At 39.6% G+C, this 24,180-nt stretch overlaps 1 protein-coding gene across 7 annotated transcripts in view; it reads right to left on the bottom strand.

Moving 5' to 3' along the window:
- Positions 1 to 24,180, bottom strand: part of LOC129719985 (tight junction-associated protein 1) — a 93,194-nt gene that overhangs the window by 25,277 nt on the left and 43,737 nt on the right. For 5 of the 7 annotated variants that reach the window (XM_055671389.1, XM_055671390.1, XM_055671391.1 and 2 more), the window contains 2 exons: positions 1,837 to 1,920; positions 1,502 to 1,697 (listed from right to left, as the gene is read on the bottom strand). In XM_055671389.1, the coding sequence (XP_055527364.1) occupies positions 1,502 to 1,697; positions 1,837 to 1,920 (280 nt within the window). Of the gene's footprint in view, positions 1 to 830; positions 1,459 to 1,490; positions 1,698 to 1,836; positions 1,921 to 24,180 lie in introns of those variants that run through there. The other 2 variants (XM_055671395.1, XM_055671394.1) reach the window with 2 other exon arrangements.

Genomic DNA, 24,180 nt, shown 5'->3' with positions numbered 1-24,180 from the left:
TAAAGACGATAGGAATCTGATGACAAATCATTCTATTTTCGCCTGATTCATAGAAAACTTTGTCACAATAAGGTACTGTATCGACAAAAGACCATGTCTTATCATGCCTCTTACATTTCTTAGAAGCGATTACTACTTACACTTACACTTACTTACAAGGAACTTGGAAACGTGTTGAAATATAGAGACGATAGGAATCTGATGACAAATCATTCTATTTTCGCCTGATTCATAGAAAACTTTGTCACAATAAGGTACTGTATCGACAAAAGACGAGGGTAAAATCAATTCGCTAGCAGTTACGAATCAGAAACAAAACATTAGATCTACAATGTAACAAATACTGACAATGTTAGATTTGATGAATCATGTCATCAAAGAACCAATTCTATATTTATTTCTTGCTGGAGTTGGGTGTTTAGTTTCACCTTGTTTCTTTTGCAATAATTGTCTCCCTAATATTCACCCTGTACCTAATAAAAATTCAATGAAAAGCATCATTACATTTCCATGCAAAAACGTTAAAAACCTTCGGTTATTTGTTGTATTAACACTATAAAATAATTGTTAGTCAACCTGTAATTTTTACTATGTCATTAGTTAACAGATGAATTCAATGTTTCATATCATACGATAAGTTAGAATGTGCAAATGAGAGAAAACTACCATATTTAGTAAACATGAAAAAAACACATTTAGCGTTAAAAGTATCCCAAATTATATTTCTTCTTATACATGAGCAATATCAGTTTACTAAAAGTAGGAAAGTGTAAGTTATGCATATCACCACGAAAGGATTCAAATTCACTTCTGGAAGTTTTCTCATTCACCTGGAACTATGTGCTCCCGCGATCCCGCCGGTGCACTTTCTTCTGCAAGCCATTAGTAGTTCAGAGTCTCTTGCGGAAGAGGTTCCGCTCGCGTGGAAAGTAGTTCTATTTACAGTACTTATTTACGTATAGTACGCTAAAGTTCTGGCAAACAGAGTGAGCCAGCACAAGCGGTAAGAATATAATATGTAGAACCGATTGGTCCAAAGGGGAAAATGATGAAAATTAAAACTTAGAAAATTCAAACAGGCCGCAGCTTGTGCACTGGCGACAGAATGCCAGAAGTAGCAAAAAAAGCAAGTGGGATTAAGTGCATGGATTAGGAGTGATGGCTTCACAGCACAGTATTGCTGAAAATGCTTTGCAGGGTTGTCAGATAGGTGTGAAGCGCAATTTAACCAAAGTAAAGTTATTCCAAAGCAACCCTATCGAAGCCGCCCCCAGTGAAACTATATACAGAAGACAATCATGTTCGAGCTCTGGATTTAGCAGGTCTCCGCCGTTGCAGTATTGGCTAGGAAAAGCCAGGCAAACAGGAAAGTCAGAAGTTAAACCAAAAGCAACTGAAAACCTCTAAAACCAGGTGCTGGTATATTGGGTTAAAGAAAAAGATAGAAAAAACAGCAGCAGTACTATGCAGCAGCTACACTTTTCCGGCAACTAACACTTACCTAGTCCTCGCATCGAATAAACCATGGCAGTTGGTGGGAAGGGACACATTGGCGGGGGACTGTCGGAAGCCGGTAGCACGTGGTATGAGTTGGCAGTTGCCACCCCAACTCCACTTGTACTGCCTTCCGAGTCGGAATGCGAGTTAGTATCGAGACGCATGTACGTGGCGACCTTCGACTGGATTTCAATTGGAAGCTGAAAAGCGAGATCAAGAATGAAGGGTTTGGAAATTCTATATTTTTTTCTTTCATTTATCACTTATTGCCGCCCCAACGGGGCTGCCAATCTTTATCGTCGACACAGACAGCTGTCCGCGCTGTGTGGAATAACTTACCGAGGAAAGCTTTGGTGAAACGAAACTATCCGGTTTGCACTGCAACAGCTGGATAGCAACGCTCATGTCTGTCTTGTACCGCTCCTGCAATAGAAATAATAGTAGTTTTATAAACCTGCATCTCAAACTCTACAGAATATTTAATTGGATGCCGCAAGTAGTTTTATTATGAGAATTCGACAAAAAAAATAGGTATATGACTTAATATGATTCTATTTTTGATTTGCATGAAACTTTGTGTTTGTAGAACATATGAACATTTCAGGGTTGTTTCAACTATTTTGACTATAGCGACATCTTTCGAAACTGGATGAATTGTTTCCTAATAATTGTTCCAAAGATGACTTCTAATCGCTCACACAAAAACCAGATTTCAAATTTTCCAATGTTGGGTAATTTTCATATTTATGAAAGTCCGAATATCGATCTATTTGGTGAGTATTTTCTTGTATTTAGCGTTAATATTGTTCTACCGAAATACGCGATTGAGGCATACAGAAGTGCTTGAAGTTGTTGTTTACAAATAATATTCTGTTTCTACTTTCAATATTTATTTAAGGAGGAACACATGTAAAATGGTGTACTTAAAGTAAACAAAAAAGAAAATGATTTTTTTAAATGTCTCAAAACGGCTGCAGTTAAAGATTAAAGATTATCCAAGAGCATTACTGATATAAATTACCTCAGAAATCGGTATTTGCTTTGCTGAAGAATGCCGATAAAGCAATGAAAAATTGCTAATGTAGGGTTGAACTAGTTTTTGTTAAGTAGCAAATTTATATTTTTGATTTCAACTGAAAAGATATCTATAGTCAAGAATCTTATGTGAAAAATAAAATCTTATGTGGAGAATAAAATCTTTTTTATCAAATTTCAACAAAAAAAAATTTGAAAGCATATATCTAGTTTATCTAAAGGGTGATTTTTTTATAGAATTTGGTTTTTCTTTAAAAAATAAAACGCATAAAAATTACAGAACTGTATGAAATCTTTATTTGAGTAACTTAGTAGTACTTTTTATAGATAATTTCATTCAAATGGCCACGGTTACGTTTCAAATGGTCCATACGAAAAGTCCAATTTTGGGTCACTTTTCCGAGCGTTTCGGCTGGTATCTCGCGAATAACGCGTCTAATGTTGTCTTCCAAGGCTGGAATTGTTGTTGGCTTATCCGCATAGACGAGAGACTTAACGTAGCCCCACAAAAAATAATCTAGCGGTGTTAAATCGCATGATCTAGGCGGCCAATTCACCGGTCCATTTCGTGAGATGAATTGCTCACCGAACTCATTCCGCAATATGTCCATTGATTTGCGCGGTGTGTGGCACGTTGCTCCGTCTTGCTGAAACCACATGTCAACAAGACCCAGCTCTTCCATTTCCGGCAAACAAAATCAGAAATCATCACGCGATAGCGCGCGCCATTGACCGTAACGTTGCGGTTTTGATCATCTTTGAAGAAGTACGGACCAATGATGCCTCCAGTGTGTAAACCGCACCAAACCGTGCATTTTTCTGGGTGGATTGGCGATTCTTGTATTGTCTCTGGTTGCTCTTCGATCCAAATGCAGAAATTTTGCTTATTAACATACTCATTTAATCAGAAATGAGCTTCGTCACTGAACACAATTTTTCGGTAAAAAGTGGATTTTCGGCAAGTTGTTCTAAGGCCCAAAAATTTGATTATTTGTAAGCGTTGTTCAGGCGTAAGTCTGTTCATGGTGAAATGGCAAACCAAACTGAGTACATTAGACTTTGACAGCTGTCGGAATTACCGCGTGAACTGTCAAATCTGAATACACGAAAACCAAATAGCAAAAAATTCACCCTTTATTATCCATGGCTCATATACAAGGTGTTCAATAATTTCGAATACATTTTAAAAATGTGTTAAGCAAATGAAAATACAAGATATTATCCTTTGAATTATTTTTTTTTCGAAGTAGAGGTACTGGGGGTAAACCCGGCACTGAGGGTAAAACCGTCACCCCCAGAGTTTTAGTAGAAAACACTAATTAACTGTGTTTTGGAGTATTTGAAGTATTGGTATTAAATATTTCTGACATTTCAAGATACATCGAAGACACCGTGAAACGTCAAAATGATAGACAAAACATACGCTACTACAGCTGATGCGTAAACGGATGTAATTTTTCGTGAGTGGAACTTAAGCTTTTATTCATTTGAAAAGACTAAAATAATTTTTCGTTGCTCTACAATTTATTGCCTGTATTGTTAGCAATCACAGGAATTCGATCTGAGGTAAATTGAAGCGATAAATTTGTAGAAATACTCTTTTTAAAAAAATGTGTGCTGCCGGGGTAACACCGTCACCCAGTGAGTGGGGTGAGCCCGACATGGTCTAAGGCTAGTTGGATGTTACTGGGACATATTCCTCACCTATTTTCGATGTCTCGCTGCTAAATAAATAAATTAATCGACTTAGAACCATGCACTCAAGCTCTTCTGAGCAAGATCGCGCGAAATGACCTGTGGTCGACCATTTTTGATTTGAATGAAACCTTGCACACGTATTTGGCTTAGCAAACTGAGCATTTTTCACAGATGGAGAGATTTTTTACACCCATGAGTTACATTCTAAAAGGGCGTATGCCTTTTGGCATAGGTTTTATTCCAAGCATTGTAGCCCAGAAACCGTTGGTAGTATAGAAAAACTGTCTGAGAATGAGTTGTAGGGAATTAAAAATGCGCCATAAAAAAAATATACACTATACAAAAACAATTTTTTTTGACCAAAAAAAATAAAAATAAACATTAAATTTCAATTTAAAAAAAAGAGTTAAATTTTTTTTTTTTTCAAAGAAACTTGACGTTAATACGCGTTAATAATTATGGTAGGTTAATTTTTTTATGAAAATTTTAATTTAAACTTTTTTCAAAATATTTGTATTCTGATGATTTTAAAAGATGCAGAGAGTCATTTTGAATCAAAAAGCTCTTGGTAGTAAACATTCTAAAGGCATCGGTTTTCGAGTTATTTTTAATTTAAGCTCGAAAAATTATTAATATTTCGGAAAATACACGTTTTTCTTAATTTTCCACAAAAACCATACGTTCATTGGAATGCTTGATCAGCAGCGTGAATGCACGGTAGTTGCAGCAATCCAACTTGTCGCCCGTTTTGTAGATGGGGCACGCTGTACCCTCCATCCACTCCTCCGGTACTACTCCCTCCTCCCTAATCTTGGCAATAGCCTAGTGTAGCGCCTCAGCCAGTGATTTACCACCGTGTTTCACCAGCTCGCTGGGCAGTTGGTCTGCTCCAGCACCTTTGTTGTTTTTGAACCGGCCGATCTCCTCTTCAACCTCCTGAAGGTCAGGGGCTGGAATCCCGACGTCATCTGCGCGTACACCGAGATCTACTACCATTTCGGCGTCATCCTCTGCTATACTCCCGTTGAGGTTCTCGTCGAAGTACTGTTTCCAATTTCAATCACCTCACACTTGTTTGTTTAAGGTTGCCGTTCAGGTCCCTGCACATGTCGGCTTTTCGGGATCAGTTTAGCTTCTCATAGAACATTCGTGTGTCATTGGCATAGTACAGTTTCTCCATCGAGTCGCGATCTCGAACTTCCTGTTGGCGCTTCTTCTTCCATAAGACTGAGTTTTGCATGTTACGTGCGCATCGGTAGCGCTCCACGTTCGCCCTCGTTCGGTGTTGCAGTATTCTCACTGGTGCTGCTTTTTTCTTTTCTACTAACTGTTTGCGCTCGTCGTTAAACCGGTCGTTTCTCCTGTTCGGAGCCATTGTACCAAGTGCCACTACAGCAGTACTACTTATGGCTGATCGTTCCTCCAGCCATATTGAAGAGTGCCACCCGTCCTATATGAAGGTTCATATCCCCAATGACAATATTTACGTCCTGTTGCGGACAGCTGTCATACACTTGCTCCAGCAGCGAATAGAACGATTCTTTCTCGTCGTCAGGTCTTCCTTCGTGTAGACAGTGCATTATCGAATATCGACTATTTTGATTTGAATAAAACTCTACGCACATATTTGGCTTAGCAAACTGAGTATTTTTCACAGATGTCCCGGATAGAAAAATGTGAGACGAGTTTTCACTTAAAGGTTATGTTACGTAATTTTTTTAGATATTTGTGGTTCTGCTGCAACAAACACTATACATATTCACGAGGCAATATTAATTCTCTACAACCCAGTCTTGAACAGTTTTTCTATTTATTTATTTATTTATTTATTTATTTCGTCAAACAAAAGTAGACTACATATGTTTAAAACTAAACTACATGCTATATGCTATTTATACTAGTGGGAGCAAAAAAAAAAAAGAGTTTATACATAATTGAATAATAATTTCTTCACTTGACGGATTATTACAATGAATGTTTTCTATCGATTTAAATTGCGCGTTGAATTGAAATATTGTTTTAATTTAGTTCTCGACATAGAAAAGTCAATTGCTTCACAGTGTTGGTTATACACTAACATCATTTGATTAATTGGCCCGTATTTAGCATAATTGTTTCGTTGATGATTTAAAGAAAACAAAGTCCGAGTTCGTAAATTTCTAGAAGGTACATAAAGATTGAGTTTTGATAATATTTCGGGTGAATCGACACGTTGAGATACGATATCGTTAACACATGAGATCATTGCGAATTCACGACGGGCTTTTAATGATTGGATGTCAATTAGTCTGCAGCGTTCGTCATATGATGGTAGAGGAAATGACGTCCATCGTAGATTACGAAGTGCATATAACAGGAATTGTTTTTGCACTGATTCTATTCTGTTTACATGTGTTGCAGAAAACGGAGACCATACAATGCTACAGTATTCTAAAAGTGACCTGACATAGGAATTATAAAGTGTTTTTATTGTGTATGGATCTTGGAAATTATAGCAGAAACGTTTTATAAAACTGAGCATGTTACTAGCCTTATTAATAATTGTATTGTAGTGATCAGTGAATGTTAATTTTGAGTCGAGTATGACTCCTAGGTCCCTAACTCGTTCACTTTTCTCTACTACCTGATCTCCTAAGGAAATAATATTGCTTGGCATGCTTCTTTTTCTGCCAAAAGCCTTCGAACTACATTTTTTAACGTTTAGCTGAAGAAGGCTTTTTTTACACCAAATGTAAAAATATTTTATCTCGTTACGAAAAATATTTACATCATCAGCGTTTTTAATTTCAATGAAAAGTTTTATATCGTCGGCATAAATAAGAATTTTGACATGTTTTAGAATGAAGGAAATGTCGTTTACAAATAATATAAATAGTAGAGGGCCAAAGTGAGAGCCTTGAGAAACTCCTGAGGTTACCTGAATAGGTTTCGATATTCTACCTTTAAATTTGACTGTTTGTTGACGATCTGTCAAATACGATTCAATCCATTTGAGTAATTGTGGATGAATTCCAATTTTTCGTAACTTGAAGAGAAGCAGGGGTATATCAATGCGATCGAAAGCTTTACTGAAGTCAGTATACAAGGTTTCAACATAATTACCTTTATCCATTGCGTTCAAAGAGAAGTTAATAAACTCGAGTAAGTTAGTTGTTGTTGAGCGCCCTTTGAAGAAACCGTGTTGCGTTGGGGTAATTCTATTTTTTATTTGGTGGAATAACTTTTTGTTTATTATTGCTTCAAAAAGCTTAGGTATACAGGAAAGAATGGCTATGCCTCGATGGTTGCTAATGTCGGTTTTTTTACCAGATTTGAACACAGGCACTAGATATGAGTTTTTCCAGAATTTCGGGAAGCAACCGGATTCCAGCGACATATTGAAAATCAAGAACAGTGGGGAAGTTAGCTCTTTAGCTAAATGTTTCATAAATGCTGGCGGAATTCCGTCTGGTCCCGGACCTTTAGACGCATCCAGAGCTTTTAAAGTATCTTCAATTTCGCGTGCGCTGACATGTTCAATATTGAAATAGTTGGGAAACTCAGGAAAGTTGGTGAAGAATGTATAGTCACGATCAGATTCGGAGAAAGTTGTATAATTTTGTTGAAAAAAATCAGCAAATAGATCAGAGATGTATGCCGGGTTCTCTTCAACTTTGTCATGCAGTTGCATTTTTGAAGGAAAATTTTCAGATTTAAACTTTGATTTAACATATTTGAAAAAAATTTTTGGACAGGATTTGATTTCAAGCTCAGTCTTTAATGTGAACTCTTCAAACGCGTTACTAATGGCATCGTTTAATTCGCCGCAAATGTTAAGATAAGTTGTTAAAGCATCACGATTTTTATGAGTTTTGTATTTTTTATGTGCTTTTTGTTTTTTGTTTTTTAAGTTTTTAATTTGTCTATTGTACCAGACTGGGTATTTGGAATTGCCATGACGTCTTATTCTTTTCAATGGTATTTCGCTAATAAATAAATCAGATAATATGTTATAAAAATTTTCTATAGCCGAATCGACGTTTCCGTCTTCAAACAATACATCTTGCCAGTTGATACTATTTAGTTTATGTTTTAATTCATCATAGTTTGCTGACTGAAAGTCAAAAAAATCTTCGAATTCATATTCGTCAGGTCTTTTATTCACATGCACAAATAAAGAAAACTCTATTGCTGTATGATAAACTTCGTTCTTCCATAATGGTTGTAATGAATTCGCCACACAAAAGTCTTCACTAATGTTGGACATTAACAGATCTAGATAACAATTTTGTCCATTTTTCACATGATTTATTTGATTAAGACCAAGACTAGAGGTTTTATCAAAAAGAAGTTGCAGCGTTTCATTTTCGCCAATAATAGGAAGTAAAATGCTATGGTTATCGATGTCCGGAATAAAATCAATGTTGCGTTGGTTGAAATCACCGTATATGAGGAGTTTTACTTCAGGTAACAGCTTAGATGCAATATTTTCAACAACATGAAGAAACTTTTGCATCCACCTGAGTTACAATGCTTTGAATAAAACCTAGGGCAAAAAGCATACTCAGTTAGCTAAGCCAGAAACGCGTGCAAAGTTTCATTCGAATCGGTAAGGTCGAACAAATTTCTGCGTGCTTTGGCATGATTTTGCTAAACTGCAAAAAGCGTAGCTCACAATTACCATCTCAAGGCGAAAATTTCGCATTCCCTATTTTATTATTGAACTTTTTTTGAAGCTAAACGAAGATTGCTTATGTTACGGCAATGGAGTGCGGTTAATAACTACCTTTAAAATTCATAACAAAAGTTATTTAATCACTGCAATAAAACTGAAACACTGTAGAACAAAATAAATAAGCGGCAACGGAGTGAAACATTCAATTTAAAACTCAAGCACAAGTTGACCCGAGCGTGAACAGTAAAAAAGCTAGCTACTCAATTATTGCAAGTGACTCTACTGGACGGCATGCGGTATTGTTTTGCGGGGTGAGAAAGGGTAGTTTGTTCTTACCTAACTCATATTTGAATGTAGCATACCAAGCAAGAACTAGGAAATCTGTTTTGCTCCAAAATCCACTGCTTTCAAGCAACGTACATATTTCTGCTGACGACTTCAGCAAATTGTTTTTCTTGGAAATTGTCGTATCCAAATTTAGTGAAACTACTAATTTCACTAAAGTATCACGATGAGAAGAATAAACGGCAAAGCAATCGAAACCAAGGAGAAAACATTGTCTTGTATCCATTTCCGGTGATATGATTTAAAATATAAACGTTTTGATTAAAAGAAAACAAATGCTCGATATGGGAGGGTTTACTACACTATACTGTTTTTCTGGGGTTGATGTGAGGATTTGCTTTAAGAAAAATGAAATATCAAGAAATACTTAACCGATTTTATCAGTGATGTCATTTGTGGTTTGAAATCAGTAAACCTTCAAATTCGCACGTCCAGTTTCCAGGTACAAAACGTGCATACGTTTGTATTCTTTTATTTACTAAGGAAAGTTGAATCCGCTTTAGGAATCTTTTGAAACAGTTATGGATTTTCAGCTTATTTCGAAATTTTTCACTTCCCAGATCTTCGAATTTGTTAATGAAATCTAAATTTTTCTATTCATTTCTTTTGGATATCGATTCAGAGAACAGAAATATAACCTTAACCAAAAATTTTCGTTTTAGCCATCATTATGAACGGCATAAACAAAATAATATCCATTAACGAGCTAATCCTCGTTTTCGTTCGTCTATTCGTCTTCTTCTTCGTCTAAGTGTGTGCCATCACTTGAATACATCATTGAGAAAAACTGCCGTATATTTATGATTTCTAGATTGAAGTGTACAAAATCGATTTCCTGCTTCGATAAGGTTTGATGTTTTCCGCTTGGCATCCTCGCTTTGCTAAGCTTGTCATGCAAAGAACAGCTCGGTTGTTTCTATTCGAAAATCTGACCTATTCAAAATCATAAGAGATAGAATGCTGACACTTTTGTACTAGGGTAGATGTAAAAATTTTGACCATAGCGTAATATAGCACCAGATTTGGCCATACTCGTATCTGGTTAATAGTAATAAAAATAATTTTGCTAATTGTACTAATTTCAAAATCTTTTCTCCAAACTATTAACATCACTCGACTAAAGCAGAAACTTGCTGAAGAAACTAATGTTAAACAATTATCATTTGACCGATTCCTTCATATAAAGCAAAGCAAAGCGTTGGTGCTACATTCTGATATGGAACTCGACCTTCTGTTTATTCATGCATAGACTTCGCAACCAAGTCTTTAGTTTAGTGTACAAAACAATTGCGGGGCTAGCATTACGATCCTATTGACACTAACAGTTTCTCCTGAGTCGAGACTCAAACCTACGCGACAACTGGCTTGTTAGGCCAGCGTCGTACCTCGAGACCATCCGAGATCTTTAATACATTATGGCCAAAATCGACACTTTAACCCTACCACTATCTCGGCCGTTAAGTATTAATCTACCAAACCATTCATCGAGTCTTATCACCTGTGTAGAAACGAGGTCATGGCCGCAACTTTTCCGCCCAAAAGGGCCCGCAAATTCGTCGGTAAATCATTCCCAGTCATATTTTGCCCAAGGACCATCTGATACGAATGGAGAGGCTGTGAATTGTTACTAACGCAGGCCTGTGCCTGAGAATAGTCGTCCCGTGTCTGTTCACTTCGTTTCCGGAACAGGACAAGGTCGTAAAAGTCTATTAATCTTATCGACAGTTTGATTAATGGTTGAAACCATTTAGCGAAGGAACTTTCGGTTTCACCATTTCTAAATATCAAGAGGTTGCGATTCATATCACGGTTTATTCTGACCCACACCTTTTTAGTGTTGTTAGAAGTTATAGAAATGTCATCCGAACAAAAATTAATCTCGCATCATATGAAATAAATTTTTCATTCGTTTTTCGTCTTGAAAAATTCTAACGTGGCAATATCACCATTGTCATGCACTTAAAGAGAAAAACACATGAATGGTGCTTGCTTGTCGTGGGAGACGGTTGGAAAAGAGCCAACTTTCTAATTTCAAGATAAAGCTCATTGTTTGCAGTCACTTCCGTCTTGATTAGTTTCGATTTTTCGACTCACTGGAGCAAATTTTTTAACCTTCTGCTGATTCATGGAGCCAGTGCAATTCCAGCTAGGAGTATGTTTTCCATTACTCTTTCATCGGAATCCCTAGATATGATGCGTTGACATTGAATCGCGCTTCTCTGGAATAAGGCACCAATCGAACACTTACCTTTCCAACTTCTACACCATCGATGTCTGGACCATCAACATATACACGTAAAAGTTTGAGCCAGAGCACTTATCCAAACGATATACTAGACTAGTTTGAAGCTAATTTCACAGTGTTTAGAAATCTCTAACTAATTAATGTAGAATAACGTAAAAATATACTGTTTTTGGTAAAAATTTTATTAGTTTAGTTTTTCTTTTTTGTTGATCAAAAATACAAAAGATACGTCGACGCTGAGACACATTTGTTATCAAGGTTCAAAACTTAACAATAATTACGCTAGCCTAAAATTGATGTGGTTTTGTACCATCCAACTTTTGCGTGTAGTATTGGCTCGTCATAACCCAAGAAAGAAGGAATAAACTTCGTTTGAAGCACACCAAACTAAAGGAAATTGACACAGGATATTTATAGTACACTGTTGGTCGTTCGCCCTACGTTTTGTTGACTCCATTGCAATATCGCCCGGTACGGGTGGGTTCACACAAGATTGCTCCGACAGAAGGGAAGACCCTTTGCCATATTTTTTGTTAATCTGATACCAATAGGAAAGCGGAGTTCAATAACCACTGAAAATTATTTACGCTATCGATTATCTTTGTTTGACATTTTTGCAACGTTAGGACTGCGAGAAATATTATTGCATTAACAGTTTGAATTAATCATTTTGTAAACAGCATACGGTATTACGGATTCCACGTGAGAAAAACTTTTGTTTTTTGAGGTGTAAAACTGTCCAAACTTTTAAATTTTTCTCCCGAAGAAGTACAATGCTGTTCAATTTTTCAGATGTACTCAAATGATGGCACACGATTCAAATGCGTTAACTTTCTAAAAACGTTCGCTTTTAAGACTTTTCACATTAAAGTTTTACAAATTAAAAGTATTCATAAAAGTAGGGTTTCTCCAGAAACTATCACAGGTTCATCGAAACGTGTAATCAACATTTCACAATTTGTTCTATGAGAGTGGGATAACTGGGAAAAAGTTCACGAGAAATAGTGCTGGGTGAAGGTATTTAGATAAGATTTCTTGTATTACGGAAAAGTTAGTATTTCAAGTCAGATTTCACGTGCTAATAGCATCCGTACAATTACATAAATGTAATGATTAATATGTTATTTGACAGCTATTTCTTGGCTTTTTCTTACTACGTGATCCAAATTGAACAAAAGTAGGCCGGGTTCAAATCACCTTATACAGGGGAGCAGCGAAGCGTAGCGACCGCAATAAGAAGCCGCAAGGGGCGAACAGGCGAAGCAAGGGCGGAGCGCTCATTTTCAAGACGGATGCATCTAAATACGCTGAAGCCTTGAAGGCCATGAGAGGCGAGTCTAAGCTCAAAGACCTCGGCGCGGATGTCAGGTCAATTCGTCGGTCGCGCACCGGCAAGATGATCCTCGCAAAAGGAAAGGGCTGTGCCTATAAAAAGGCGGCCCAGGAAGTGCTAGGCGAGGAGGTTCAAATCCGAGCCCTCACTCCTGAAGTGACTCTTCAGCTTAAATACCTGGACGAGATCACCGAAGGGTGTGACATAGCACAAGCCTTCGAGCGAGAGTGTGAAGTGGTAGTGACCGCGGAGGCAGTTCGTCTCCGCAGGGCCCGGCCGGCACCCAGGTGGCTACCATAAAGCTTCCACTAGCGGAGGGTAACAAGGCCCTGAAGATGGCCACGTTGAAGGTGGGTTGGTCGGTCTGCCCTCTGGGCACCTTCCAACAGCCTGCTTCAGGTGCTTTGAGCGGGGACATAAATCCTGGTCGTGCAAAGGGCCCGACAGGTCCAATTTATGCCGCCACTGCAGTGGCGCAGGCCATAAAGCACGGGATTGCGGTGCACCTCCCAAGTGTCTGGTATGCACCAGTAAACGGGACGCCAAACACGCCATGGGAGGCCCCACGTGTGCGGCTGCACGGCCGGCTACTAAGCCGCAGACTTGAAGGTGATACAATTAAACCTGAACCACTGCTATGCGGCGCAGCAGTTGCTACACCAAGCAGCTGCTGAGTCGTTGTCGGACGTGGCCATCGTCTCGGACCTCTACCGCATCCCAACCGGAAACGGTAACTGGGTATCGGACAAGTCCGAGAAAACGGCCATTTGCACGACAGGCAGGTCCCCGGTTCAGGGGATCGTGTCGACCTCCGGAGAGGAATACGTGATAGTCAAAGTGAATGGAGTATTCTACTGCAGTTGCTATACTCCGCCAAGTTGGTCTTCCGAAACGTTAGCACAGATGGTCGATCAAGCAACCGTGGAACTGACGGACCTATGGCCGTTGGTGGTTGCGGGTGACTTCAACGCTTGAGCTGTCGAGTGGGGAAGTCGCTGTACAAACCAGAGGGGCCAGGTCTTGTTGGAAGCTTTGGCAAAGCTCAACTTAGACTTGGCTGACGTTGGTACGAAATGCACCTACAGTAGGAATGGTGCGGAATCGATTATCGATAGACGACAGCTACACGAATAGCGATCACCAATCGGTCCGCTATGAGGTAGGCGTGCGGAAGCAAGCAGCAAGAGGGGCAAATGTTCCATCCTTCTACGGCTAGAAAACATTGCATTTCGATGCAGATGTTTTCTTGGGCAGGCAATTAGATGGAAGCACGAAGGGGGTGAACCACTTCCGGGTGTGGACCATCTAAATTCGATACTGTCATGGGCGTGCGACGCCACGATGCCTAGGTCTCGTCCGCCTAGAGAGGGTGGACCACCGACATACTGGTGGAGCGAAAGTATAGCAGGCCTACGCAGTGCATGCCTCCATGCAAGACGGAAGATGCAACGCGCGCGTTCCGACGAGCAAAGAGCGGAACGCGGTGCCGCATTCAGATCCGCTAAGGCAACACTTAAGAGCGCAATCAGAGCCAGTAAACGAGCCTGTTTCCAACGACTATGTGCCAGTGCCAATTCGAACTCGTGGGGTGACGCCTACAGGATCGTTATGACTTAGACTAGAGGTGCGCTAGCCCCGGCTGAACAATCACCAGCGATGCTAGAAACGATCATTCAGGGCCTCTTCCCAATCCATGAACCAAGTCCCTGGCCTCCGGCTGACGAGTCACCACCAACCGTGAGTGACGGCAGCCGTGCAGAGGCGGACGATGCGGTAAGGGTGACAGAAGATGAATTGATCGAGATCGCAAACTCCCTGAAGATAGGCAAGGCACCGGGACCAGACGGAATCCCGAACTTGGCCATCAAGACGGCCATCAAAGAAGCCCCCGGGTTGTTCAATGCGGTCATTCAGAAATGCATTGGCGACTGCCTCTTCCCGGACGTGTGGAAGCGCCAGAGGCTGGTGCTGTTGCCGAAGGTTGGGAAACCACCAGGTGGCCCATCAGCATACAAACCAATCTGCCTGCTGGACACGGCGGGCAAGGTGCTTGAGAGGGTAATCCTCAATAGACTGGTGAAATATACAGAAAGTGAGAACGGTCTATCAAGCAACCAGTTCGGTTTTCGAAAAGGTAGGTCCACGGTGGATGCAATTCTCTCCGTCACCAGAACGGCCGAGGTTGCAATCCAACGCAAAAGGAGGGGCATTCGTTACTGTGCGAACGCGTTTGACAGTGCCAGCTGGGACTCCATAGCCTTAGCGCTACAGAGTCTCAGAGTGCCGACGCCGCTGTACAAGATTCTGGGTAACTACTTTCAGAATCGAGTGCTAGTGTATAACACAAACGAGGGTCAGAAAAGCATCCCAGTTACCGCAGGTGTACCGCAAGGTTCCATCCTGGGTCCGGTACTGTGGAATGCCATGTATGACGGCGTGTTAAAACTAACACTCTCTCCAGGGGTGGTGATTGTGGGCTTCGTCGACGATATAACTCTTGAGGTCTATGGCGAGTCAATTATAGAGGTGGAGTTAAAGGCCGCGCTATCCATACGCGTAGTGGAAGACTGGATGCATTCCAGGAACCTGGAGCTAGCGCACGATAAGACTGAATTTATTGTTTTAAATAACAGAGAGTCGGAGCAGGAGGCATCGATCAGTGCTGGTGCATGCACTATCGCCTCAAAACGCTCCCTGAAGCTTCTGGGGGTTATGATCGACGACAAGCTCACGTTCGGGAGCCACGTCGATTATACCTGCAAGAAAGCTTCCAGGGCTGTGGCGGCGCTATCTCGCATGATGGCAAACAATTCGGCGGTCCGTAGCAGCAGGCGCAAAGTTCTTGCTAGCGTGACCACGTCCATACTCAGGTATGGAGGACCAGTGTGATCCAAGGTATTGAGTACCTCGTGCCATCGCGGCAAACTTGAGAGTACGTACAGGCTAATGCGCCTGAGGGTCGCGTGCGCATACCGAACAGTGTCGTACGAGGCGGTTCGAGTCTTGGCTGGCATAATGCCCATCAGCATCATCGTCAAAGAGGATGTAGAGTGCTTCGACCAACGCGACACGAGGGGTATACGCAACACCATACGGTCATCCTCAATGGCCAGGTGGCAGCGGGAGTGGTCTAACACTACAAAAGGTAGATGGACACACCGACTCATTGCAGAGTTAACATGCTGGATTAATAGGCGCCATGGGGAAGTAACCTTCCATCTGACACAGATCCTGTCAGGCCATGGCTGCTTTAGGCAGTACCTACATAGGTTCGGGAACGCCGAGTCCCCTATGTGCACCGCATGTACGGGTGCGGAAGAAAACGCAGAGCATGTGTTCTTCACATGTCCGTGTTTCGAGCGGATAAGGTACGAAATACTGGCAATAAGTGGGACGGACACCACGCCAGAGAACATCGTGCGTAGGATGTGCAAGAATAGGGAAATCTGGGATGCGGACATCAAGGCCGCATCACAGATCGTTAGTATTTTGCAGGGCACCAATCGACGGGAAACCATCGATGTGCCCCAGTTAGTTAGCGGTTAACTAACTGGCCTGTATAAGCTGCTCTGCTACCCGTAGAGGTAAGTGCAATAAGCACGACTGGCCCTCTCCCTGAAGTAATGCCTAACGGCGGTCCTGGGGAGACCAAGGGCTTTAGCTGCTCAGCTTAAAGTTGCTCAGCATGGGTAAAAGCAGGGGAGCTTGATAATACCGAAGGCCCGTGCATTCCAAATATCGAGGGCAATAGAGGTGACCACAGATAACAAATAGTTCTGGACCAGATGCTTTTTCCTGACCTACGTCGATCTGGAGACGATCATAGTAGTCTATAAGATGCAATGACGTTGTCACATAGTCATAGCCTCCCTGCTTCGGCGAAGATAACCATGGGATCACAATAAATTGCTACTCCCGCTAACGGAGCTTGTGGATTCTCTGACACTCTCCACAGTACGTTAGCCTTTTTCACGTTATGTCATCGTGTCACGCGCCTTTTTTCATGGCACCTTGTGGTTCTAGAATGTTTACAAACAATCATAAATACCAAACATTATGCCCGAGCCCCGGCAACCTTATTCTGCCGGAACAAATGGAGCTAACACACTCCATGGCATGTAGCATTATAAGGCCTAACGCAAAGGGCAGGAGCGGGGAGGTGGAACTGAAGGAGAACTTGAACCTTGAAAGCAAATCGCTGGACAAAAGACCTTCGTTTTCATTACTAATCATCGCTTCGCCTAGAAAAACAGAACCCGAAGGACTGTATTCCCTATCCAGAGACGTAGCTGGATGCAAGGGGGACCTAAGATTCTTCTCATGTTGTTGGATAAAATTATGGATAACTACATTCGCAGCGAGTTTCTAAAGGACTTACTCTTCACAAACATCTATATGCATATCAACAGGGTACATCTACTAAAAACGGCTCTGGATTACTTAGTGACGAAGATCGAAAAGTGACTAAAATCTGAAAAGACTGGGGTACGCGCTTTTCTTGATTTTGAGGGAGCTTTCAATAACACGTTGTTTGCATCTATTGACACGACTCCATAAAATTAAGGATTCAACAATGATTCAATGAGTTGGATCCAAGTGATGCGTTCGAACAGGAAAATCACAGCTGTATTGAGAGATGCATCTGTCACAGTAGAGGCAATCGAAGGGTGTCCTCAGGAAGGATTTATTTCTCCCCTGCTATGGTCACTAGTCGTAGTCATTCTTCTTAACAAGCGATCACAACTTGGCTACGAAGTCATTTGTTATACTGATAAAGTAGTCCTCATCGATCAGAGCAAATAGGATGCAATTTCATCTAGTCGTATGCAACGACTGCTAACAAAATTTCCTAGCGGTGCTTAGAAGAAAGGCTGAACATTAACCACACTAAAACAGTAATTGAACCTTTTAGCAAATGAAGAACGCATACCATCGCTGCTCCGCTACTGAACGCTGTAAGATTTCAGTGATGAAACCAAATACCTTGGAATCATTGTAGATAAAAAGGAGGACTGAGCGTCTCAAATACACAATACAATACAATACAACCAAGGAAGCCATGCTCTGTTTGGTGCTTATACATGTCCATGTGAAAAATGAAGAAGAGTATGGCGTACCAAGGTTGCTAAGAAATATAACGAGGTTCCAAGTAGGCCTAACGGATCACCTTAGCATCACAGTGAATTCCCTTAGCGTCAAACTAACCCCTTTAGTAGCAATAGTCTTTGACTGTATGGAACCAAAAGCCAACATGGACGTTCCCTACAGAGTGATTTGACACAGATCGCTCAATGTGGAGCAATGGAGAGCCGAACCTGCTGTCGGGCACCATCCGTTTCTACGACATGTTTAAAGCACAACTATAGACATGCGAAGATGGAAATCTTTTCAGAGTGCAGTGCAACACTCAGGGAGCTCCCGCATGAGCAAAGTTAGTTGCTTTGAACATCTGCTCACTGCGGAATCAAGGGTAATGAACATGATGACAGCCTAGCAAAGCGTTCCTAAACCGCCTAACAAGATGGACATTGAACCCCAATGTCTTTCAGGCATACAAAAGAACCATCGGCAGATCGATACTTTGCTCTGAAGGTAACCAAGGTTAAGGTTGGTTAGTCACACCTCTAGAAAACCTCTAGAGTCACACCACAGTGTTTGCTTCAAGCATTTAGAGAGAGGACGACATAAATCCTGAACCTGTAAGGGACCCACAGGAGCAGTCTATGTAGGTGCTAAGAGCCTCCCAAGTGTTTGGTGTACCACAGAATAAACTGAGCCCCAGGCATGGTGACACAACTGAACCTGAATCACTCTTTCTGATCTTTCCTACCCCATCATACTAACACAAATACCCTTCCTGTGACATTCGTAGACATGCAGAGGTGAACTCGGTCTCATAACAACGTTTGTCGAACTAACAATCCTCTTCCTGTTTTTCCCCAACAACTGTAAGGACGTGGCCGGCGCCGTTATTGATCTTTTTTAAGTGAGAGTTACTGAAAAGTGTAGCGAAAACGAATTCAACCAGGGTAAACTCGACCGGCACGAGCAACGCAGTCTATTTTTTTTTTTGTCCCAATTTCCTCTTCTGTCATGCTCAAGAAACAAACTGTAAAACGCACCGCAGATAGCTCTGCGGTGTAATTATTGTGCGTGATGTCCATACGTGTGAGAAAATACACCATAGTTCATTGTCTCGCAAGAGAGAGAATCCAAATTTCACCGCGGTGCTTTCAGGAGGCTCAGCAGATAGAAAACGTCTGTCGCTTTCTTCTAGCATGTGCGTTGATTTGCTCTTTAGTGTGAGAGCAGTTGTTTTCACTGTGCAAGATGTTCTCCTGCACTCTAAAGGTTTCCTGAGGAGAAAAGACAAGCATGCCAAAAACTATCTATGTGGTTCATTGTGCAACTTCACTAGCTCAGGTCAATCACGGAAGTGCAACTACGATATGTACGGTCGTCAATACTCATTAGGGTGTCCCAAAAAAATCGATGTTGAAAAAGTCAAGGTGCTCAGCCCTGAATTGAAAGATAATGTTATTTATAGCATTTTTGTAGAACATTTTGACTTTCTAAAAAATTGTTTTCAGGTTGCCCAAACGTGATTTATGAACAAATTACTTTTTAAGCTACAAACCCACTCTTTTGCACTTTTTTCAATTCTGTTCGATTCCTACATTTTTCCATATATTTTTTTATTTTTGTGGGGTTGTTTTGAACATTTTGCATGATTCAGTTCAGCATTGCATTAAGTTTTTTGACTCCCAGAGCCCATTAAACATCACAGAAAAATATTTTTTTCCAATAATTTTTAGATAAAACCCTTCAAAACACGAACAAAAAAAATTTTTGATCAAGAACTGAAATTTTCATTACAAAGCGGGATTTACGATGAACATTGACATGAATGAAGATACTTGTTATCTTATCGGGGAGCTGAAATATTGGCATTTGCATAGATGATGGAAAACTATGCATTTTAACAGATATGTTTAATAACTGTTTTATTCTGGGAGATAAAAAATAACAATATTCAGAACACAAATGCGTTTTTGGATGGCTGACAACTTAGTAGAAGGTTTGAATATGCGGGAAAATCTGCGAAAAAAAGTTAGAACGAAAATTGTGATTTTAGTGCCTTCTAATAGAAAACTCAATGTTGCACTTAATATGTAAGAGATAGAAACATGATGTCTTCAGTAAAGATTCTTCTAAGATAACCTAAAACTTTGTCGAAGACACCTTGCGTCTATCTTATTTTGATTAAGAAGTAAATTTTTTATCTCACTCATTGGTGGATTGATCACCCATATTTCTACATTCAAAGATGCATTTTTGAATATCCTGAAACTTCTCCGAACATACCTTATGGCTATAATCAACATTTGAATCACTATTTAGGAAATTGTACGCACAAACGGCAAAGTAAAATACTTTGTACTGAAGATATTGAGCTTTAGTGGCATTTTTGAGAAAATGCATAGTTTTCCTGTATAAACGCCAATATCTCAGCCCCCCGAAAATATATCAAGGATCTTTTTTCATGTTAATTTTCGTCTTGAATCCCGCCTAGCAGTAAAAATTTCAGTTCTTGATCAAAATTTTTTTTTTTTGGGTAAACGCTCCTATATTCATCTCAGTACCTATATTCATCTAATGCAACATAGGAACTCAGATGAAAACTGGAAAAAAGCTGATTTTCCACAATAAATCAATCTGCTGTTTTATGAAATGAGTTCCTCATAGTCTACTTTAAATAACTAATGAAGTAGAAATCTCAGAAACAAGCTTAAAGACTCTAATTTCGAGATAATAATCTGACATCTTCACTCAAACATTCATTTATTTCAAACCTCGGAAAACAAATTCGTCGTCTTGCTCCATACGTCGACTACGGGATTCGTCTAACAGCCGACAAAAGTTTTACCATCAACAGCTAACAGTTTGGGTGATGGGTATCGATACTAGCGTTATCGAAACGCTTGACAGAAATATTTTGTTATATAGACAAAAAAAATCTCTATCATGACTGCTACCTTGGTAGGTTAGTAAGAAATCACTCCAGCAATGGTCAGTGCTTGATACCTATACTGCCGGTAACCGCAAGTCAGTCCCATCTGTAAAAATGTTAAAACGAGAAAACAGCTTCGAAAGATATTTTATTCACGCTCAGTTATCACCTATTTAAGATGAATTATTTTGACAATATTCATGCTAAAATATAGTTTGCATACTAGCCTGTACTAATTACGTTGTAAAAACCATTGAAATCATTGATTTTATGATAAAAAACCTTGAGCGGGACTGACTTGCCGTTACATTCTACACCGAAGAGAAAAGTAACCGCAAGTCAGTCACATTGCCATGTTGAAACTATAATGCGTGTTGACGTGTTGTTATTCGTTGCCGTGGAAAACTGTCAATCCTTCGCTGTTAGGATGTATATGTCCATGAGAACCGTTTTAAAAATGTCGACGTTGGAAAATCTAATGATGTACGGAACCGATGAAAGCTTATCCGGTAAGGACTCGGATAAAGAAACTAAAGCCGGGACTGCAGTATGTTCATCCGACAAAAAATGTCAAAGTGATCCAAATCCATTTGAGGTTCGAACATCACCTTTGGAGATTTCTTGAAACGATTCTCTGGATTCTGATGGAAGTATTTTCGATACTCAAGATTTTCCGGATAGATCCACGAAGGAGCGAACCAAGAAAAAAATTGACTTGAATTAGTATTAGCAGAAAATTGCCTAAAAAATAATCCCGATAATTGATAATTTTTACTAGATAACTCATTTTAATCTAAACGGTCATCTCGAACTTCTCTTCTTTACTCCCCATCCATTTTACTGTTGTATTATGCATGTTTTTTTTTGTAAATCGGGACTAACTTTCGGTTATTTTTATTCTGGGACTAACTTGCGGTTACTTTGCATATTGGGACAATTCGACTTGGTATTGATTTTTAATTTTGTTGAACAAACCACTATTTTTTATCGGTACATCTGAAAATACACGCAAAGCTAGGCTAAAATCCTACGCTAGCTCAAAATTGACCAAATTACAGATGGGACTGACTTGCGGTTACCGGCAGTATATATATATATATATATATATATATATATATATATATATATATATATATATATATATATATATATATATATATATATATATATATATATATATATATATATATATATATATATATATATATATATATATATATATATATATATATATATATATATATATATATATATATATATATATATATATATATATATATATATATATATATATATATATATATATATATATATATATATATATATATATTAATAAAGCATACTTAAAACCGTGAGGTCTGGTATCGATACAATGACAATCGAGAAAGTATCGATACTCAGTATCACCTAATCAATCATGTAACACTTAGTTTTGTTTTGATATTGCCTGTTTCTTTTAAAACAAAATGCGCCGGTTTCGTCGCAGAAATCGTCGCCATACAAATTGCATGGCGACGATTTTTGCGACGAATTTGGCGCGTTTTGTTTTGAAAGAAACAGACAATATTCAACCAAATTTTCAACTAAAGCTGCTCAAAAATGTATACCTAATGTTGCAAATGAGAAAAAAAAAACAAACAATGAACCCAAAAAAAAACTGCCACTGCGCTACTGAGGTGTCAACTTGATAGAGCGAACTAATGTCGTTTTCGTTTTTGCGGTGTAGCTACCCCGCGGACTATACTTCGTCCTATCGCTGTTTTTTTTTTCATTTTCCGGACTATCCCGGACTACCCTTTTTCTGTCCCGGACAGTCCGCGAAAGAAACAGAGTGCAGTTTTGAAGACACCAACACATTCACACGTATGTGTCAAAATAAACAAAGAAAATGTGGCAAAATCGGTTTGCCTTGATTATCGTTCTTCGCGTGTCAAACATCAGTTAGAATTTTGTTTCGTCAAAACATTTGCAAAATGGAGGAACTTTTTAAGCGTTTGGAATCATCATCGTCCGAATCCGTACAGTAGCACAAACGCGACAAAAAGACAATGGCGATAATGACCAAAACAAAACAAAGTGACAGCTACCTCTGGTATTACCGGTATTACGCACACTATTGCAACTGCTCGGAAAGTGTTTTTTTCAGCTGCAAAGTATAGTCCGGGACGGTATAGTCCTGCCGTAAAAACGAACTCGACATAAGAAATTGGTCAATGAATGGTTATCACAGAAGTCCAAATAGTCATGCAAGGGGCAATATATATTCTCATCTGTTTGTACTGCGTTAAAGATAATCAAGAGTTCCCAAATCCGTTTTTATCCACACAAAAAATCATGTTGAAAATTCCTAGTTTACTCGGTTTTATTGGCACAATTTGGTATATTTTAAGACGTTGTATATAATTTCTTCATTCCTATAAATAACTCACGCTATCTTTGCGAATAATGCTGATGATTGTTTAAGGGTATACATCAAAATCAAATCCTTTTTTTTTTTGGATGAGCAAACAAATATTATTGCATTCGACAGCACTGTAATAATGGTACGATTACGTATACGGACACCGGCGCGTATCGGTAACGGTAACCTTGGTTACGGCCATGAAAATATAAACAAAGCATTTGAGAGCTGTTAGACCTATGCAAGCATTGTAAGCAAATAAGTTATTAAGAATACTCTCGAGTTTTTTAAATAAAATGAACGATAATAATTTTTCAGCTTTACTTCAAAGATGTCAGGAAACAAAACTGGTTCTCCGGTGCAGAAAAATGACCGTGAAATCGCGAAGAACAGAGATGTGGAGACTGCTCCGTTCCGGCTTTCTGCTGGAGATTTGACAAAGTAAAATTACCTACCTATAGTTGTAAAAACCAAGGTAATATCACGAATTTAAATATTCTAGCATCGTTCCCAAGAATCGGAGCGGATTGCAAAATAAAGTCTACAAATCGTTCTTCCGAAAGCGAACGTAACCGTACACGGAACAGTTTTTGCAAAAAATGTTAGAGAAAGTTCAAGCGGGTGTAGTATCAATGTACCATGTAGAGAAATATCATGGAATACCAAGGGCAACGCTTCAATACAGATTAGGGAATAAATTCAAAAATAAAGGACGTTGAGGACCGGATGCGATTTTGACTTCGGTTGAGGTATCGGCGATCGTAGAATGGCTTAAAACCATGGAGAGTAGGGGTTTTCCGATTACTCGCCACGCATTGATCGCACGATTTGCTGCTTTTATGCGCAAAAACCCATGTCGGGATGATGTACCATAGGTAAATCATCAACATGAGTAATACACAATGGGTCGATATGCGAATTTTAAGCAAAAAAAAATCAATATCACGAGGTATCACAATTT

This window comes from Wyeomyia smithii, chromosome 2 (assembly GCF_029784165.1).
Source record: "Wyeomyia smithii strain HCP4-BCI-WySm-NY-G18 chromosome 2, ASM2978416v1, whole genome shotgun sequence".
Taxonomy (NCBI): Eukaryota; Metazoa; Arthropoda; class Insecta; order Diptera; family Culicidae; genus Wyeomyia; species Wyeomyia smithii.
This window is presented reverse-complemented; position numbering and strand designations above follow the sequence as displayed.